At 37.5% G+C, this 21824-nt stretch overlaps 1 protein-coding gene across 29 annotated transcripts in view; it reads right to left on the minus strand.

Annotated features, from left to right (window-relative positions):
* RIMS2 (regulating synaptic membrane exocytosis 2) overlaps positions 1-21824 on the minus strand; it is a gene marked incomplete at its 5' end in the record, with an annotated part of 516464 nt that overhangs the window by 200682 nt on the left and 293958 nt on the right. For 19 of the 29 annotated variants that reach the window (XM_082015603.1, XM_082015596.1, XM_082015605.1 and 16 more), the window contains 3 exons: positions 5310-5463; positions 6021-6192; positions 9513-9643. In XM_082015603.1, the coding sequence (XP_081871729.1) occupies positions 5310-5463; positions 6021-6192; positions 9513-9643 (457 nt within the window). Of the gene's footprint in view, positions 1-5309; positions 5464-6020; positions 6193-9512; positions 9644-17920; positions 17969-21824 lie in introns of all 29 variants that reach the window. The other 10 variants (XM_082015619.1, XM_082015600.1, XM_082015622.1 and 7 more) reach the window with 1 other exon arrangement.

Raw genomic sequence — 21824 nt, forward strand, 5'->3', positions numbered from 1 at the left:
CATGGATTTACTACTTTTCCTTTACTGAGGATGCTCAGAATATGAAACTACATTTTTCTTTTTCAAACCATATTGTTCATTCTCATGGCAATTAAAAGCTCTCCTTCCACTGCTGTACATACCTATGCTGTAACTAGAGACCTGAAGATCTTTGTTTTGACTGTTATTTTCACATTTCTTCCCTTGTGTTGGCATTTAGCTGTTATCTACACTGTACACCCACTCTCTGTTGTCTGTAGATCAGTAATTCAGACAGCTTGGTTTTAAAGCTGCAAAGTCTGACTTAGAAACGTAGTGTCAGTTACTTTTTAATCCTAAGTAACTGGGAAATTCTTAAAATACTTGAAGTAAAAAAAAAAAACTTGCTTGTAAAACAAATTCAGAGTCAATATAGAACTAAAAAACAATTGTTGTTCTTTAAAATACACAATAACCCAGTATTCTTTATCAACTAAACCATACCAGCTCACACTGCACAATTCCACACATTACATGGACATAACTGTAGAAGATTGAATAAGAATGTCTCAGATCCAGTTTGATGTCTGTTATCTCTGTATTCTGGGCTACATGGAGAGAAAGTAATTTTTGATTTGCAGTCCCATGGTACAAACCCTGCATGATTTCTGTATCAGTTCTCAATGAATAGTAGTACTAGCAGTAACTTCCATCCCATTGATCCAAACAACTATGAACACAATATTCAAACTACATTCAATTTTCAATTTAATCTGTAGTAAGCCTCTTACCTAATGTGAGATGGAACGATAATACTGTGGCCTAACCAACACCAGGAATTCCCAAATATTTTTTAAAATAATCTTTAATTTTCTGTTTACAGTCTCTTTTCAGAGGAAATATAAAAAGAACTTCAGTTTGTATGTAATTCTAGTTAATGCAGTCTGGAATTCTTAATGATTTTAGGTCAAATGTCAGCAAAAATGAAGCCATTTAAAAAATTCATATCAAAAGCTCAGCACAGTAAGTAAACTAGACCAACTCACTACCTCACATAAGAAAAAGCTTAAAATATACTCATTGCATAAAAAACACTCAGTTTATGAAAATCTGAAATATAATTAGCTGCAAGACCTAGAAAGTCATAATCCTATGTTCCACATTAGTTCCAGTTTCTAAGGAGGTATCTTCCAAAAAATTCTAAGTTAAAAGCATGGTAATGATCCTTCATCACTAGGAAGTTAATGGTTTGTATGGATCAGACGACTAGGCAAGAGAAGGTGGACAGCAGACTTCGATCAGTCTGTAGCACAACATCATGCCCACTCAAAGATATTGAGAGATAATTATACGTAGAAACTAAGCTATGTCTCTGAAAACTGATTCCTAGAAAAAAAGGCATATGGGGCTCTCTGGGAAGCTTGCACTTCACTACTGGCTATCTGTAAATATAGGAGTTCAGTCTTCAGGGCTGACAGTCTGCTCTTAGTCAGGAATGCTACAATTCAGTGATATTAAAAAGAGAATAGAAGTAAGTGGTATGTGTAGGTGGTACTTTTAACCTACCTTCAGGGAATAACATTTAACTGTTGTCTTCAATTATATGTATTTGTAGCAACTTGGCAATCATGAAGATAAGAAAGCTTAGATCTGTAGATGTGTATTTATACAAACAACAAACCACTTTGTAATTCAAAATATCTCTCTTGTTTTTTCTCACACTAACAATTTTTGGGAGCATGTATTGGGACCCGTACTGTTTAATATCTTCATCCATGATATAGACAATGGGATCCAGTGCACCCTCAGCAAGTTTGCAGACACCACCAAGCTGAGTGGTACGGTTGACATGCCCGATGGACGGGATGCCATTCAGAGGGACCTGGACAAGCTCAAGGCACAGGCCTGGGTGAACATCATGAGGTTCAACAAAGCCAAGTGCAGGGTCCTGCACCTGCGTCAGGGCAACACCCAGTATCAATACACGCTGGGGGATGAAGGGATTGAGAGCAGCCCTGCCGAGAAAACTTGGGGGTCCTAGTGGATGAAAAGCTGGACATGAGCGCTCACAATGTGCGCTCACAGCCCAGAAGGCCAACTGGGCTGCAACTGTATCCTCAGCTGCATCCAAAGCAGCGTGGCCAGCAGGTCGAGGGAGGGGATTCTGCCCCTCTACTCCACTCTGGTGAGACCCCACCTGGAGTCCTGCATCCAGGTCTGGAGCCCTCAGCACAGGAAAGACACGGACCCGTTGGAGCAGGTCCAGAGGAGGGCCACAAAAAAGATTAGAGGGATGGAACACATCTCCTAGGAGGACAGGCTGAGAGAGTTGGGGTTGTTCAGCATGGAGAAGAGAAGGCTCCAGGGAAACCTTCTTGCAGCCTTCCAGTACTTAAAGGAGGCTTATAAGAAAGATGGCAACAGACTTTTTAGCAGGGCCTGTAGTGATAGGACAAGGGGCAATGGTTTTAAACTAAAAGAGGGTAGATTTTCAACTAGATATAAGGAAGAAATTTTTCCCAATGACAGTGCTGAAACCTTGGCACAGGTTGCCCAGGCAGGTGGTAGATGCCCCATCCCTGGAAACATTTGAGGTCAGGTTGGAGGGAGCTCTGAGCAACCTGATCTAGTTGAAGATGTCCCTGCTCATTGCAGGGGGGTTGGACTAGATGACCTTTAAAGGTCCCTTCCAACGCAAACTATTCTATGATTATATGATATTGTACTCACTAGTTCTATACATAGAGATATCACAGAAATGAACAAAAGTTGGGAAGACTGAACTGCTCAGATTTTGCAGCCCCAGAAATTAAAATCAGCCTACTGTGTAACAGCACAGTAAGTGTTCTAAGATGTGCTTTGAAAAAGCTAGACAAACTTGCTAGACTTGCCTAGTCTGCATTCTGGAGATTTTTTTCACATTGTCATAATGTGCCATTGGATAACATCTTCTGTTTCATCATATACAAGAGTTGTTATTGAAGGATAGAAAAAGAGCATCAGACACAAGGAACTATGGTACTGTGTTTAACTTAATATTCTTTTGAAACCTCCAAAAAAAAGTGAAAGAAACAGACTTCTATATGTTAATATATTGCAAATATTCTACTTAGTTTAGGCAAATAGTTGTAAGATGTGCTATCTGCCCTTCACCAGTCCCTGGTGATGACTTTTAGGGCTTTTTGGAGGTCATCTGGTGCAATGCCTTGTTCAGGCTTGGCCAGCTTACATTGCATTGGTTATAGCCTTGTCCAGTTGAGTTCTGAATATCTCCAATAGGATATTCTGCCACCACTCTGGACACCAAGAAATACTTTTACTTCCATTTCAGAGGTGTGACACCAATTTAAAAAAAAATTTTTTTTTTAATTGTTAAATGGATTCTGCTACCATTGCAGAACTCTGACAGATGCTAAATTTCCATTTGGATGCTTTTCCAGTTCCCAAAAAGGAGGAATTTTAATTCCAAGAGACCTTGTTCTATACATGTAAAACTATCTGTTTAAACTGAAAATTATTTGTGACACATAAGGATTCAATAAGTGCATATATATTCCCATGACACTGGAGAAAATCCTTCTTTATGGGATCCTGATCTCAATACGAATGCAAATAGCATAATTTATTGTAGGAGTATGTGAATTCTCCAGCAATCACAGACAATGTCTGACACTGCCTCTTTGGCTGAAGTTTTTAGAACCTCAAGTTCTTGAAGTACCACTCTGGGTACAGTCAGGCTAAGTCATCTTCACTGAAAAGCAGGTCTTCTACATCAAATCTTAGTGTTTCACCAAACCAAAAGTTTTGATAAGTCCTTCCCTCTACATTTCCAGACAGGCATATAAGATTGTTCAGTTGAGCACATTTTTAGTATTAGTATTAGTATTTAAAAAAAACCTTACTGACTTTCAGTCAGTATCATGGAACAGATCTTCAGTCAAGTATTACTACAACCTTTTTCCAAAATAAAGGAGTTACTGTTTTATTCATTCTTCATGATAGATTTTATTGCAGACAGGAATTACTATAAACAAACAGGCTTTGCTAACAGGACTGAATATCTCCTGAAAACCAGAATTTCACTAACTTTACATACAAACAGGTACTGAAATGTCCAGTTGGTCTGTAATAGTAAATTTACATGCAAAATTTAACTTCCTAAAATGTGTTACAAGATGGCAGAAAATATAGAAGAAAAATAAAATAATCTTAAAACATAAAAAATAATTTTAAACAACAGTCATGGTACTTGAGAAGACTGAAGAGGACTGAATTGAAACAGAACTCCTTACCTGTTAAGTATAATTTCTTTCCTCCTTTTGTGAATAAGTATAATCTTACAGCTTGAAGGCTATGCACTGTAACTCTGTTAACGTATCTATCTCAGAATATTATGATATGGAGCATTTTAGTCCTTCTCACCATCCAGTGCACAGACACAAAAACTGTCAACTACTTGAAATGCTTATATACAGGGTATTATTTAATAGAGAATCCATATAGAACATATGAAATACCCAAGCTTGTTTGCATGGCTACACATGCATATGTTTCTGTGAGTTTGTGTTTAACATATGCACACACACACTCACATACAATGACTCAAGAAAACCCAAAGAATTCTTAAAAATTGTTTTTTGTTTCTTGGTTTTTTGGGGGGTTTTTTTATATCAATGTCAACTGATATATTATAAAGTTAATTCAGGGAATGATTGCTTGACAGTACTGAGCAGTTAAACTAGAGAAACAATTAAGGAAACAGATTTTCACCCTTTACTGTCTTTTTCTTATGTATCTATTTTTATTAGCATATTGTATATACTCTATTTTCAAAATATCTACTGATAATATCAAACTACTGTGGATCAAGTATACCAAACTCTACAAAAATGAATTTTAAAAGAAATCCCATTTGTGAATGTAACCATGTAAAACAGTATCAAAACAAGGCAACAGGCCATGGAATTAATTTAGCTACATACGATGTTATATACAGGCCACTTTATTTTTAAGAAGTATGAGCTAAAGAGAAAGGTACTGCACATTCACTTTTGGTTAAACAATGAAATGATAAACATAATATAGAAGATAGGACTTCAAGATAGAAACAGCACATTGCAAAAGACCAAGATAATTTACTCAGTCTCATAAGAAAAAACTGATGTCTTGAACAGTGTTAAATATTACCATTTGTAGCACGTCAGACTCTCATCAGTAATCATAAATGGCCTACTTCATAACAGCTACAAACGAACACACAAATTCTGTCAGCTTCCCATCTACGAGAATTTAATATAGTTTACACATTAATTCAAATGAACTATACACAGTGTGTAAAACTAACAACCTACTTTGTAACCTCCGTGTGGGACTCTCGCCATGGAGTTGTCTGCGTGGCAAATATGGTGAAGGATGGGGAAGTGGCAATGAAGAGACATCATGCGTTTGAAGTTTGTACCAGTGAGGTTCGTCATCTAGTAATGCTGTCTCTAACTCAATAAGAATCTAAAAAAGAAAAAATGGTTAAAAGTAGGAAAGCATTGCATAACAGAGTATTTTAAAATAGGTATGTTTAAAATTTTATTCTATTATTCTCTTATTGTTAAAGACTTCATCTGAAGTTTTATAAAAATCTTGCATTTAATATGAAGGGAGTTCCTGTGCCTTTTACAATACTAAAATACCAAAAATCTCTCACAAAGCCTTTATTATCTTATGACAAACTTTACAGCATTCAAATATCTTGTAGCAAGTTAGTCAGCAACATTCCAACATTTTGGTAAAACACAGCTATGGGTAATATGGACTTTAATGAACAATTCTACAGGAAATTGAGAAACGACATGCATGATGTTACTAAAACAGAACAAACACAGAAAGAATCTCATATCAGTACTATGTGATAAGTGCGAGATCACTATTTGTTTATTACTAAGTGATATAAGGACAAATTTTTAAAAGTTTTGCCTTGGTATATTTAGTATTTTTATTAAAGAATACAGTATCTAGACATAAATATGTGAGCAAATGTATTTGTATAATAACTACCAATAATTGTATACCTCTCCTAAAAATTCACTTTCTTCCTCTCGAACTCGTGCTTGGTCCCAAAGAGTAATTTCTAACATTCGTTCTCTAAACTCTCTCCGATGAACTGGAGAATAAATGAATGTCTGATTCCATTTAGGTTCCAATGTTTTCTTTACTGTTTTTGTTCTTCTTTTATTTTTATCACTGCAAAAAACGATTAAATATTTAAAAAGTTCAAAAGACCATTACACTGTAGTAAGTATATCATGGAAAGCAGGAAATCTTAAATCAGCAGTACATTTTGTAGTTTTATGGGCACTATAATCTATGTCAAGATTAGTCCTTCATGATAAAATAAAGTTCAGCACATATATTGAGGACAATTCATAACTTCATATTAAAAACTAAAGTTAGGTGATTTCCAGTTCATGTGCCAATTCCAATTTTAAGAGCTTCCCTGAAAAACAGAAATGTTTTAATATATTTGTTTTGTATAGATCAAAATACACTTCTGTAAACGGGATTTCCATGAGGCACAGTCTGACAGTAGAAGACATATGCAGACAACATTGGGCATAGCAAAAATTTGCGTTTCAGATAAATGAGGCAGCTGGTTCATTCAAGCTTCCAGTTCTCCAGTGGCCGACTCAAACTGCAGGGAGCAGCTGGCCCACATGAAGGAATGGTCCAGGGGCTGTGGGCAGTGCGGGGCCTTCTCCACAGGATTTTCCTGACTAAGGGCTTCGCAGCTGGGAAACCAGAAGCCCTGAGAATGAGTTATATGTCTTTTTCCAGCAACACTTGCAGGAACAGTGTTCTCAAAGCAGATCCCCAAATCCTTTGGGTCACCCCAAGGAACTACCCAGGCTGAAGGTGGATCTCCACTACTAGGTTGGCCTTATGTTTCTGAGTTCAGTGGGATCTCCAGGCAATGTTACCATGGAACTTGTGGCTCTGGCTCCAGGGTGTTCTTGAAAGCAATGTGTTTTGCAGAATATTTCTGCTTGAAAGAATGGATGTTTTCTGACGGAAATAAGTTTTGCTGGAAAACACCCACACTCCTCCTACTGAGAATACTGACAAGAGTTCTCATAACAATGCTTAATTTTAAACGTGCTGATTGCTGCATTAAGCAGCTGTGGTACTAATTTATGTGGATTTTTAATATGGCAATGCAGATACTGTCTGTTTGCTAACACTTGCAACTGTAATATAGTTATTGTACTACTTTCTCTAAGTAATCTTCTATTACTTAGAGGCTGGATCAAAATATTAGCTAACAATATTTTTAGGCAGATTGTTAAAACAAACAATGTAATTATTTCTATTATACTAAAGATTTGTTTACCCTTGAGAGCTGAAATAAGTTACATTGGACAAGCTTTTCCAATGAAATTTGTTTAATCAAAGAGATTTCAGTATATTTATCTAATTAAACGCTTGACTTATTTAAATGTATTTTACCTCTAGCACGTTCCCATCTACTACACAAGAAATATATTGTTGCTTACTTAGCTTTTACCTCTAAGGAAAGGAAAATGAATTTGCATGTCATTAAAAAAACACAATTCAATAAGACAAATTGCTGATTCTTATATAGGTGATAGAAAACACATATAGTAATTAAAGGGAAAGATCTGAATACTTCACATAAATGCGAAATACCAGTATAGCTTAATAAAATTTTAATGTTATGTAACTATTGTACCTGTATACCCAAAAGTATTTAATGAAATATTTTTCTTCTATGTATTTTTAGTTATTACAACTTACATTGTGAAACATTTTGAACACGGACATTTCTGGCAGTTTTACTAATCTTGAAAAAGCAGGTAAGGTAATTTAAGCAGACCTGATTCTCAGTTTAGCACAGCTTCAGCATCTCCAAACACACTACAGCAATCTGAATAAACTAAGAAACTAGTCCAACAGTTCAAATACTGGTGAGCCCAAGACAATCTATCCAAAACCTTTATGTCATCAATGCTACAGCAAATTATGCAGTCGCAGACACTTGTCTTGTCAACATACGATATAAAATGGAAGTGGAAAAGCAGTGTGTTCCAAAATACTGCATAGCTTTTATTCCTGCTGAAGTCCAGTAGTACTGGAGATAGTTAGCATCTTCCCAGTTTAGCTATTAGGAAATGCAAAGGATGTAAAAATATAAACTGTAAAGTTACAATCTGTTCTACAGATTCAGCAATCCACTGGTCAATCTTTTATATACTGAGTCAGGTTAAATCTTTGAATTATTTGGTTGATACACTACAAAATAAAGCTAAACATGTTCCTCTACTGACACAATCTGAGGAAATACCAGTTAAAAAAAACAGCTGGGGAACACATCATCCCCTTTGCTGTTCTTCTCACCACCTAAGTTAAAATGGCAGAATATCATAGACCAAAAAATGAAGGAGCTATTCAGGAATAAGGGTCCCTACCACAGTTCAATTTTTCCTAAATGCATACAGAATGCCAGTCCAGATTAGTATCAGTCCTGTGCCTTCAGGGAAGTTTTCAAGGTGCATCTGGGAAATCTCAGCTGAGTCCCCTTCAGCCTTAACTCACTTACACTGTGATATGAAATCTATGGGTTTCGGATGCCAAACCTGTTTCTGCCTTGCTGTATAAAGGTGGGGCAAACCAAACCCCTGGACTGATCAGCCCAGAAATCTGTGAACCTAACTTTGTAGAATTTTCTTTGCAATAGACAGGAATAACTGTCATAGGAAATAAGGGCATTATAAAACACTAACAACATTCTTTGCTGTCCTGGTTTCAGCGGGATAGAGTTAATTTTCTTCACAGAAGCTAGTGTGAGGCTATGTTTTGGATTTGGGATGAGAAAATGTTGATAACATGCTGGTGTTTTGGGTTGTTGCTAAGCAGTCAAGGACTGTCCAGCTTCTCGTGATGGCCTGCCAGCGAGAAGGCTGGGGTGCACAGGGAGCTGGGAGGGGACACAGCCAGGACAGCTGACCCAGGCTGGCCAAAGGGATATTCCATACCATATAGCGTCATGCTCAGTATATAAAGCTGGGATGAAGAAGAAGGAAGGGGTGGAGGGACGTTTGGAGTGATGGCATCTGTCTTCCCAAGAAACCATTACACGTGATGCAGCCCTGCTTCCCTGGAGATGGCTGAACGCCTGCCTGCCCGCCTGTGGGGAGTGGTGAATGGATTCCTTTTTTTGCTTTGCTTGCATGCGCGACTTTTGCTTTACCTGTTAAACTGTCCTTATCTCAAACCATGAATTTCCTCACAAATAACAGATCCTCATGCAGTGGTGCATGTTTACCTTTCCTTTTCTATTTGACATTTAATAAAACATCCAGTGAAAGTGAGTTTGTGATTAGTCTTCAAAGACACACTGCTGTTAAATCGCATGTTCAATAAAGAAACTCCAAAGTGTAAGATTTTTTTATTTATTTACTGTACAACCAGTAAACTCAGCTGTGCATGCCATCTGAGTATCAGACTAGTTCTTACTCAAATGTTCCTTGTCTTTGTGTTCATCCTACCTTCTGTCTGGAAGAAAGTAAATTTTAACATAAGGATTCCTTGGCCTCCCATCTTCCCTTGAAGGAAGATCCTTTGCTCCCAATATTGTCACTATTAACTGATGACCAACCTTGTCATACCACAGTTTTATCTGTAATGAGAAAATAGTAATTAGTGAATTCATTTCTACAACAAAGCAGCATATTAATCTTTAAAATTAATTTTTCTCATAAGCTTCTATTTATATTGGTTACTTAGAAAATATCATGTTCTACTTTGTATTTATAACAAAGCATAAAAATAAATTAATACTATAATAGCTTCAGAATGTACCAGGAGTTACTCTTTTTTAAAAACCCTGTAAAATAAGTACTTTCCTTCATACTAATTGTTTTTCACATGGTGCTCTGGTTAGGATTATTCTCTCTTGGCAGTGATATTGTATTACTTGCATTACTGTTGTATGGTATTCATATATGTACATTTCTAAGGAGTTTATGCACAATGAATTAATGAATTTTTCATGTCCTGTTGTGCTGGAAAGACTATAGGATAAGACCATAAATATTTCAAATCTCTGTATGTTTTTCAAGATGCAGAGACTGATACAGAAATCATATAAGCCCTCCAGAAATTTTAAGAGAGGAAGGCTCAGTAGTCCAACTCTCACAGTCCAACTCAGCAACAACAAGGCAAAAATTACTATTACTCATTTGTAGAAATTATTATTAATCAGTTTTAGACTTGGTCTGCTATCCTTCTGTACTAGTCATTAGAAGCTGTTATTTAGCTATTTCAGTTTGAATACTATAGCTCTAAACAACTTATTCAAGGAGAGGATATACCTGCTTTAGAACACTCCCTGTGGAAGGGGGAAATGGTGCAGTTAGGACAAAACAAAGCTTTCCAAATAGCCAGGGAGTCATTACATGGTGGTATCACTGCAGTATCATTAACTACAGCTGACAGAGGCGGCTCTTTTCATGGGGAGTTTGCCTGGACAAACAAGGACATTTAAAGGGAACACTGACCCTGGCTGAACTTAAGAGTCAAAGAGAATAATGCCTAATTCCACACCTAACAAAGCAGTGCACCTTTAGGCATGAATATACACTAGCAAAGGTAAACATAACCAGGGAAGGGACACTTTCTGTGGTGCCCATCTGCTATCATAGCTCCTCATCTTCAGCATTTCAGTCAGAAAAGTCAGCAAAGGTCTTGATGCAATTCTCAAGAATTTTGACCCACCAACAAGAAGCTGATTTAGCTTTCTGCCATTCCTAATACTTCAGTAAGTGAGATTACACTAAGATACAGCAACTCAATCACTATTGGCAGTGTACTGCCATTACTTCTCCATTCCTTTAGATCTTGCAACTCCTGTAGCCACCAACCAGCAGTGTTTGAATGGATATTAGTAATACCTGTCCTCTATTATCTTGCTGTTGGCCCTACTACTGACTTTATAGGTATCTGGTACCAACAGTTAAAGGCCTTTGTGGCTACTAAAGCAGAAAACTGTGTGAGAGAAATTATCCCTAATACATTATATTCAAGAGAGTTCTAGATGCTGTTCCTACATTCCTGCAAAGCAAGGGGCTTTTTCAGTATTTTTTCTAAACTGAGAATTATCTGGAGCATAGGTATCTTCATCCAGCTACAGACCACAAGTAGAAAGCTTTGCACCAACTGTATGAATCCAAAGCAAAGCTTTAATGACCTCTGAAATGCAAGATAACTTAAATGTTCTCTGACGCTATATGTATCCACCTGCAAGCTTCCTTGGGAGTCCGTGGACAAAGGACAGGCTTGGCTAGTCCCACATCCCGAGAGAAGTAGTACTGAAGACAATGTTTTTCATCTGCTTTTTAGGGAAAAAATTATCCTTGCTGAAGCAGACTGCAATATATCTGTGATCCAAACACTATCACAAACTGTGACTGAGTGAAGGTGAGATAATCCAAACATGGGTGCTAAAAATATAGCCAGAATTATTAATTCATATTCAGGCTAAATATTTCTTTCCTATATTTGATTTGACTGGATTTTTGCAGAAAAACTTCAGCCAAAATGTTTGGAGAATGACTGTAAGCAGAAACTTAAAGCATCTGACAACATTTCTTTGAGATGCTCTAACATCTGTGTTTTCTAACAAGAACCTGAAATTTGACTTTGACTTATAAATTTCACATTGACTTACAACTTCTACTTTTCTCTTAATGCTCTGAAAAAAAATTGCAAAAAACTGTAATAATGGGCATATTTTCCCTGTAATTCCCTGTAATTTGGCTTTTTACAGGAAAGGTCAGGAGGCAGAATCATGACTAGAAAGCTCGATCTCTCCTGTGTTCATGCTGCTAGTGCTCCAATATTCAGCACAGGTACTTGTAACCCAAGAAGTCTTTTGACTTGGATGCAAAGAAAAGAAACTGGGAGTGAGAGAATGGACAAAGAACCCCATGGACGGTAGGATGGGATTGCATTCTCATGGGGTTAGAAGAAGGAAGAACGGACAAATCAGAAACTGCTTTAGTTAGTTACTGGGATTGTAAAGGATAGAGGACACTTCTTGGTGAAACACGGGAAGAATGGAGCCACTAATGTCGAGAATCATAGAAGAAAAGAGGGGCAAAAACAGACTGGATGAGAGAAATGGAATGAGACAAAAGAACCAGCCATTCTGTAACTGGTGCAAAATATGTTGCACAGAGAGAGTGGGATGAAAGGAAATCTGACAAGAAGTCAAAGCAGGAAATTGGAAAGAAAAATGAGAAACAAGGAGTTAGACTACCATACTGAACATGGCAAATGAGTTTGGGAATATGACTGATTTAATTCTGACTCTCCTGTGCACAAGTATTATGACAATATTTCGATGGTATGGTATTTTCCTACAAGAACTTTGACTTTTCTATTCACAAGGAGAGAAAGGACAGCCATTTAAGAGAGCCAAGTGCAGTCCAAGATGACTGGATTCCATCTCTTCCCCTTTCCCAGAGCTCTTGTGTCTTGAGGGGTGGATCCGTTAAAACATTTCAAAAGGTATTTACAAATTGCATGCTGTTCACTGTCTGGGAGCCTGGCATGAGACTCCGGAGCCTGATTTGTAGTGCTAAGTAAAGTGTTGTAATTGAAGTCTGAGGTGTGTACTATGCCTGGACAGAACCTGGTTGTCTCAGACTGTGGCCATAGTTTCTCAACTCTTAATCAATAAATGCAGGACAATCCTACCACACCTCATAGAATATTATATATATTTTATGTTGTGAAATAAACATGGGATAGCACATGCACAACAGAAAAGCTGATGAGGAAATTATTTTTTCTTTTACAGCTTCGTAGTATGGAGTAGTATGCAGAGAAGTTTTCTAACACCAAAAAGTGAATAACATTGAATTATTCAATCCACAGGGTGAAAGTCCCACAAGAATGTACAGGTGTGTTGCTCAGCACTGAAAGACTTAATCAGCTGACTAACAGACCAGAATCTACAAAACCCCCCATTCATAATTTTTTTCCATACATGCGGGAATAGCACTTTTAAAAGCTTAGAACGTCTAAGAAACTGTGACAATGCAATCCTGATCTCAATGAAGGAAAGGGAAGGCTAAAATTACAACACATAAAATACACCACAGGAAAACCATGCTGGCTGATGCTAACGTAGAGGCTAACACCTGTAAAAAGCTTCTTGAATAGGACTTTGTCTACCTTGACAATTTAGGATGCAAGCACTTCACATTCACTTAGAAAGTCATCCAACCTGAATGTTTTCCAAAGATATTTCCACTTAGTGTTGAAGTCCAGGAAACTTATTTGCCACATACATGCTCATATACTTCCCTGCTCTAGGCTCCCTCCCTAGGCAGATGTGCATCTAATTCTTGACTAAACCTCTGTTGTAACTTACATTCAGGCAAACAGGCATCTAAACTCAAGGAATCCTCAAATTGTGAGATGGTCTGTCATCCATAGAGTGTGCATATGAGGCAGGCTTCCAGGTGAGAACACCTGCTATGCAGAGTGCAAGAAACAAGAACTCTTCCGCAGTCAGGTGATGAAGGTAGTCAGCAGGGTGGAACAGAGATGAGGATCTGGTCCCAGCTTCATAAGATTCTTTCTGGTTTTTAATCAACAGTGGTCTAATACAAGATCAATATGCATTCTGGGTAGCAGGTCTGGAATCTGCTACGCTAAAAATAAGCTTTCTTTGCTATCACCACATGCTTATATTCCCAGACACACAGTATCTCAGCTTCAGATGACACTTCATACTCCAGAGAAGAAAAGGATGTGCAATAACTTGATGACAAAGGCACTTTTCTGAGAGAAAGGTTCAGTCTCTTCAGTCTAAACAGGGCTTAAACCACAGATGACCTGTTTCTAGAGCGAGTCTCCTACATATAGAACAGTATATAAAAGCTGACTGCTGGTGTTGCATCCTAAGTGAGAATGCAGGTATCTAGTACTCCTGTTTGGTCCTCTGTAGCCTCAGAAGAAACCACCTCCCTCTGGAGAATTGACTTACCCTCTGGAGTAGCCTAAGTTTCAAGTAAAGTTAATGGGAATAGGTGTCCTTTATTTGGGCTGGATCACTCACTGCAGATATTGAGGTACTTAGTTCTTTCCTTCAACTGTACAAGTCTAAGCTCCTCCCCAAGGCACCTCAGACTTATTTGAAGCTAGGATAAGTTAAGTTATATAAATTAAGCATACCTATCCAGTTTACCAGATTTCATCCTGTTTCTTTTAGATCTTATCTTAACTAGAAATTTTATTCAAAGCACTGATTGAGGTCAGAGTTCTAGAAAAGAAGTAATCATGTAATTAGGACCCATAGTCTAATACATATGCATAAGGGAAATCAGTTAAGAAAATCTAGATAATATGTTTATTGCTATTTCATACATTCCTCTCTCATGAATGCTTGACTGTTTGCTTAACTATGCAATTCCAATGTGTTTTCACGTACAGCACATACAGGCACACCATATGTTAAGTGATAACATTAGATTTATAACAGAGAATATTTGAAGTTTTTCATTCTATGCTACGCTTTATTTCGTCATTTGTTATATAAGGTTTGCTTCATGAATCTTATGGAAGAGAGATACAATTTGTGCCACTGGGAGAGACCACCTGTCCTGCAGCTTGATTTCTACCACCACAGCCTACTCAAACTAGGTTTGAGAGACAAATGCCCAGGCATTTTTGTTCTTGTGTTGTTCATTACACTTTTCCATGTAACCTACGTAGCTGTTCATTAGTGTACTATTTTGAAACTCAGATAGAAACTACTTTTCTTTCTTTCTTGCATCATTCTGAAATAAGAGATACACCAGCAGGATCTGTTCTTGGAAAAAAAAAAAATCTCAGTTTATTTCAAAAAATGTTTACAGCAATCATTTTATTTGGACTTAAGCTTATGTAGATGCAGAAACTGCCCTGAGGTGGTACAGTCTTTGGCATAGTTTAGGTGAGCTTTGGTTGTTGTTAAACATACCTCTAACAAATCCTGACTACTGAGGGTTGCTAACCCAAACTATTATTGCTGTCTGCTTGGGTTGCTGTCTGATACACTAGAATAAATACAGGAAAGGCCTGTCAAACTGAAGAGCTTCTAGGATATGAAGGCCAGAAAATTATGGATTATTTAGGCTGCCCAAATCTACATTCCTTTTAATTTTTCTTTTTGCTGTGGTTTCATCTTGATTTCAATAATGCCAGATAGACACATGCATATATTTTCATATATGATCAAATATACTGATATTCTGTATTAAAGCAAAAAAGATGTCTGAAATTTTTGAAGTTAGGAAAAAAGCAGTTGTTTCATGGCAGCTCTGGCTCAAAAGGAGGCTCCACCAAGTAAACAAGAGATACTGCATGGAAAACAAAAATTTAAGAACAGATCGTTCCCTACAAGGATATCAGAAGCATTGCTTTGTAAGTTAGAAAATTGCTGGTATGCTAAGCTGAATCTAAAAGTTCAGGAAATATATAAGCACTTTTCCAAGGACTGTAGAATTAGTAAAAGTTCAGGAGAAGGGTGCATGGTAGAGTAAAAAAGGAAATTGAGTGGTTTTCTTCCCAATAAAATAGTAGTGATAGGTTTTAAATCACCCAGTGATACAAGAGATAGAAAATGAATGGAATGGCATGGAGAGAAGTGTGAAAGAGGAACTTGTGCCAGAATCTGGGACATTTATCACCAGGATCAGTTTCAGACTAACAAGTAAAGACAATGCAAGCAAGAATAAAGTTGTGCATTTCCTGTTGAGAGCAATGAAACAAATAGGTATAAACAGAAACGTTTGAAGATCCTCATTCTTGTAGGGAATTCTACAGACACAGCTATACCACAGCCCACAATGTAATGTATACTTCCTGATAACCACAAACAACAGCTCAGAGCTCTGAGTTAGCTAATTTCTCATGCCAAAAAGTAACCAGAGTTCTGCTCTGCTACTGGACTGCTTCTCATACCCTTGTTTAAAGATCATTGGAGAATTTCTGTTCTCCCCTGCAGCCTGCATTGTAAACATATCTTAAATTAAACCATTTTAAACTATCTACCATCCCTACTAAAAGCGGGCAGATGAGGGACTTTTTGCCTCAGTATAGTTGTAAAGATGCTGCCAAGGTTGTAAGTTTGAGTTCTTCAGGAAGTCGTCACAAACATTATGTTTCGCTTTGACCGTTACTGAGTTCTGCAAAAAACTGCTAGAGAGGTCTACAATGACTCCACAGATATTGTGCAGAAACAAAGTCGGTGCTAAAGATAATTCTTATCTACAGTATCAAAAATAATCCAACCAGAGGTGAAAGAGTAAGCCTTATACACTCTCACCTCGTCCTGATTACCCTTGTTTTCTTTTCTTAAACAACTACCACAATCATTTGCTCAAAGTAAATGTTTTATTTTTTTTATCAGAGCATATTATTCTAAGTAGAACTTCGAATTTTTTGTCTATTTCTGTATTTTATATAATGTGATTAAAATAAGGAACTACTACATGTTACTTCTACATTAAAGTATTTCATGAAACATGCAGGTTTCACGCAGACATTTCCTTTTTATATTGAACAACGAATTGTCATATCATTTCTTAATTTATTTTGCACATACCTAAAAAGAAAATAAATATTAAAAGACTACTTATGTCATATACAATAATTACCTTTATGAACTACTTAACAACTTGTGATTGAAGTTGTACCCCTCTGATTTCATTATCATGAGCAGAAGCCAACTTTCTTAATCATGGATGTTTTACATTTTTAATAGAAAGCCAATTTATATCAGAAGCCCATAATAATACATTAACCTAAAAAAATACTATTAAAGTATTAGTTTTTTAATCTCCTTTTTTTCTTAAAATTTTTTTATTTTGAATTTACATTTAAGATTACTGTCAGGAAATAATATATTGTGAAAAAAATTGTACTTCATCAAATGTGAGTCATAACCAAACCATTTCCTACAGTCTTATTTAGAATTCCTTTATAAATAGATATATGATCTTTTTTCCATTTCAATATGAAATTTAATCATCTCATTCTTATCATTTAGATCATCCTTTATATCTTTCCTTGAGCAATTGATCAAAAAAAGAGAAACATTTATACAGCTCCCACACAAAAGATTAACATCTCCATAAAGATATTTTGTAAGAAAAGCAGCTAATAGTCTATAAACTGAAAAACATGCAGCAAAACAAGATAAGCATTGTAACATATTAGTAAAACCTACTTTTGCATTAATCTACAGTACCTTCAGAGTTTCCTAATGAAAAAAGGCAAAGAACTTGTACCAGAACAGAATACCAAAGGTAAATAAATTCAGTAACACAACAGGATAATTTATTTCTTATTTAAATAGAGTTTTGGTTATTTTGATGTACTTTTGAAATGCAAGAACCAAATTTCATACACAAGAAATTTGTTTCCTTAATCAAGGTACAAATTTTTTGCCTGTCTTCTACTCAATGCGCTACTATTACTTGGAAAATGCAAAAAAGGATGTGTTAAGTAATGATAATGGTGATTTAAAGAGACATTCATCTTTATATCAAGCATCATCTTTATCTCAAACACAAAATTATTTCCTGCTTAGACAGTACACACATTTTATGTGTGGGATGCATAGCCTTCATCCCTATTGAAACCTGTATGAGTTTAATATTGGGTAAAGAGCAAAACAAAAACTAGTTGTCTCTTTAAATGTTAATTTAATATTTTAACCCCCATGCAGTATTTTACAAGCTGCTCACAAGATGACATGAAACTTGTTAATATGGTTTAAAGCAACACACTAAAAATATGGGAAAACGAACTAAAATGTAACGTTTTCCTACTATGCATTTTCCATAACAAACAAAAGAAAAAAACACAACTTTAGTTTCTGTCAGGCAGACGAAGTCTTTACCTGAACCCTAGGAACAAAAGGCGTTGTTCTTCTACTAAGGCTTTGGCTCTGGTAAGCAAAATTAAAGAAAAAGCAATAAAACAAAACCAAAAAGGACAATACGCTGGAAACTAAAAGACCAAAAGTGAAAACAAAGACACACAACTATTACTTTAAACACAGCTTTACACCAATGACATTTTTATCTAACACAAATTATTTTAATGCAATGCATAAATTAAATCTGCAAATATGTTACCAAATCATATCAAAACCCTGTGATGAAAATTCCAGCCTTAGGGAAGTCAGCAAGAATTTTGCCACTGATTGCCCAGGAGCAAGGATTTCACTTTACTGGTCTACAGATAATATTTACGATAGATTCATAAATAACATTAACAAAAGGAGCAGGTCAGCAAAGTATGGCTTAAAAGCAGGGTTGGAAACGTAAGTTCAGCTTGACCATCTCTTTCAGGACGATTGTAGATGCATATTCAGAGACAGAAACAAGTACAGTTCACACACTGACAGCTTTGGTTGCTTTCTAGAGTAAAACAAGTAAAAAGTTTTCTCTTTTCTGCAACTTTAAGAGGCATTTCTATAAAAAGCCCTCCTAAATACTTGAAAAGTGATTAAAAGAAATTTAGTGCTATCTGGTATAAGCATTACATGGGGGAAGGTACAACTGATGTATTTCACTTCTCTAGCAATCGTGACAGAAATGACATACGGTATATACAGAAAACCCTTGTGTGAAATGGGATCTAGAGCATTTAGCAAAATTAGTAGTTGCGCTGCACACATAGATGCATTTATAACTCTTACTTTTCTGATGTAACACTTCCGATCTCATACAGCCTTGTGGCTTCCAGTGGCTACATCAAGACTACATTACTACAGGCAACACTGCCTAAGGTCCTGGACTAGCTACAAACTCCAACCACTCTCCATCTTCAGCTTAGGGCAACAGTTAATGGAGTGGCACAGAAAGGGTATCGAGTACGGGGAATAGACAGGAACAGGAGCACATGTTGATACCTGAAAGGGCCAGTGAGTGGGGGAACCAGAGCAATGGGAGGAGGTCACAACAACTACAGCAATGCTGCAGACTTGAATCTTCTTTACCTCCCTGCTCAGTTTTCCTGAGATTATTGATCTATTTCAAAGCGATGGAAAGAAGCTACTAAGCAATATTCACTTCCGTAAGAAATGTACCCAAAGTATGGAGATAGGCAGTATGATGATGGTTCTGTCACCCTCTTTGCTTACTTAGCATGCACAGATGCTGGAGAAAGCTGTTCCATAAAGAGTGTGAAGTAATCTGCTCTCACAGCAAGGCAAGAGGATATATAAGAAAATTTGACAGTCTGGATCACAGGTTTTGTCTGATGTGCTTCTGTGCTCTGTGAGGTGCAGCAGCTGCACACTGTTTCGCCCCCCCCACCCCGCAGAGGCAGTACTGCATAGCCCAATGTATGGGTGCCAGAACGTCACCTACTCACGTACAATAAAAGTAGATCTTCAGCTTCCTTCTGCTCCATATTACAAGAGAAATACAGATATTCCAGAATATTGCAATCCTAAAAGGGATAGAGTGTCTCCCACCATGCGCCAAGGACCCTCACCTGCCATATTCTGCCTTGGAAAGGGAGGGCAATAAGCACATTGTGTGCACCACCTAGAACTTCCCAGGTTTCAACATTAGAGCAACAGCAATTTTCTTGAGTAAAGGTAGAAAGGGGAAAAGGAAAAGGTGAGAGGGGGAGGGGGAGCATGTCTCATACTTGACCTCATCCCCCCAATATGCTGACATATTATGACCTTCACAATGTACAATATCCGCTTTCTAATATGCTACAGAATACAATTACAACAACAATTACAACTGTAATTAATACACCAGTATTTTTACTGCTTTGTAAACTGAATATGAATGGAAATTCAATTGCAGTGGTTCTGTGATTCCATGGTACAAGGAAATAGATTAATTTTATAAATTACATCCCTTTTCTGTTAGAATTTCTACCAGTACAAAAATGAAATATTGTCATTTTATACCTGTATCCATTCACACAGTCTTCTAGTCATGTTATCAGTCTCTAGACCTAACTACTGGAAAAGCATTCCAAGTTACACTTTTCATGCAGTATTGAAAAAGTAGCCAGAATGCAGTAATGAAGCAAAGAGCACCAACACACAAAGAATACTGACTTTTTCAAAATTATATTAAAGGAAAAACAAATCAGTGAAAAATCACAGAAACAGGAATCAGACAAAGCAAATAATAACAAAACAATAATTGCAATAACAGTCAGCTACTCCCCTGAAAGAACAATGTGGATCAAAAATGCTATCAAATAAACTGCACAGGATACAGATAAATTATTTATATACCTTAGTAAATTATAACAAAAAAATAGTTTACTGTAGCTGCATATAATTTGTTCAATTAAATATATATTTGGGCAGAATAATTATTTCCTAGCTATGTGAGATGGTTTGCTTCATGGGAAATCCTATTAGACAGCTCTGAAGTGTCACTGTAACCTCAACGGAAGAAAAAAGGTACACAGACCAATGCCAATACAGAGCAAATGTGGAAGACTGAACAGACAAAGACATCCCTGAATAATAGAGAGGCATCACTGCAGCTAAACTGGCTAAAACCATACTGAACATAAAGAAATACAACCCAAAACACTATTATTAAACACCTTTGAAGGCCAAGTGCAGGGTCCTGCACTTGGGTCACAACAACCCCATGCAACGCTACAGGCTTGGGGAGGAGTGGCTGGAGAGCTGCCTGGCAGAAAAGGACCTGGGGGTGGTGGTCAACAGCCTGCTGAACATGAGCCGGCAGTGTGCCCAGGTGGCCAAGAAGGCCAACAGTGTCCTGGCCTGTATCAGAAATAGTGTGGCCAGCAGGAACAGGGAAGTGATCGTGCCCCTGTACTCAGCACTGGTGAGGCCGTACCTCGAATCCTGTGTTCAGTTTTGGGCCCCTCACTACAAGAAGGACACTGAGGTGCTGGAGCGTGTCCAGAGAAGGGCAACGAAGCTGGTGAGGGGTCTGGAGCACAAGTCTTATGAGGAGCAGTTGAGGGAACTGGGGTTGTTCAGTCTGGAGAAGAGGAGGCTGAGGGGAGACCTTATCGCTCTCTACAACTACCTGAAAGGAGGTTGTGGTGAGGTGGGTGTTGGTCTCTTCTCCCAAGTAACTAGTGATAGGACAAGAGGAAACGGCCTCAAGTTGCGCCAGGGGCGGTTTTTAGACTGGATATTAGGAAAGATTTCTTTATGGAGAGAGTGGTCAAGCATTGGAACAGGCTGCCCAGGGAGGTGGTGGAGTCACCATCACTGGAAGTGTTCAAAAAACGTGTAGTCGTGGCTCTTCAGGACATGGTTTAGGGGGGATGGTGGCGTTGGGTTAATGGTTGGACTTGATGATCTTGAAGGTCTTTTCCAACCTTAATGATTCTGTGATTCTGTTATCTGTAGCACTGTCTGCATAAGGATGCATATATCCAAGTATTTGTTCAAATAATTCAGACCTCCATCTGAAATGTAGGTATCTCCACTTCTGCCCACAACTCTTGTATTTCACAGCGTATTACACACAGCTTCCCTAACAATGGACCATCAGGACTACAGGGTATTGCCCAAAAGTACAGAAAATACAGAAAAGACTTCCAAAATCTTGCTTATGATCGGTTCCCTCAGATTCAGCACACCTGTCTGAATTCAGCTACTATCGCCCAGAATGTCAACCGACCCTCCACTTCCACAAAGAACAGCATCCTGTCCCCATCTACTGCCAGGGCTCTGCAGTTATTCTCCTGCCTAGGCACTCACCATAAAGAGCACATTCCCAATTACATTTGGAATTTATTATTTCCTTCCACTTCCATCTTACTCAGCTATTTGG

This window comes from Phaethon aethereus (assembly GCF_964289735.1).
Source record: "Phaethon aethereus genome assembly, chromosome: 2".
Classification (NCBI taxonomy): Eukaryota; Metazoa; Chordata; class Aves; order Phaethontiformes; family Phaethontidae; genus Phaethon; species Phaethon aethereus.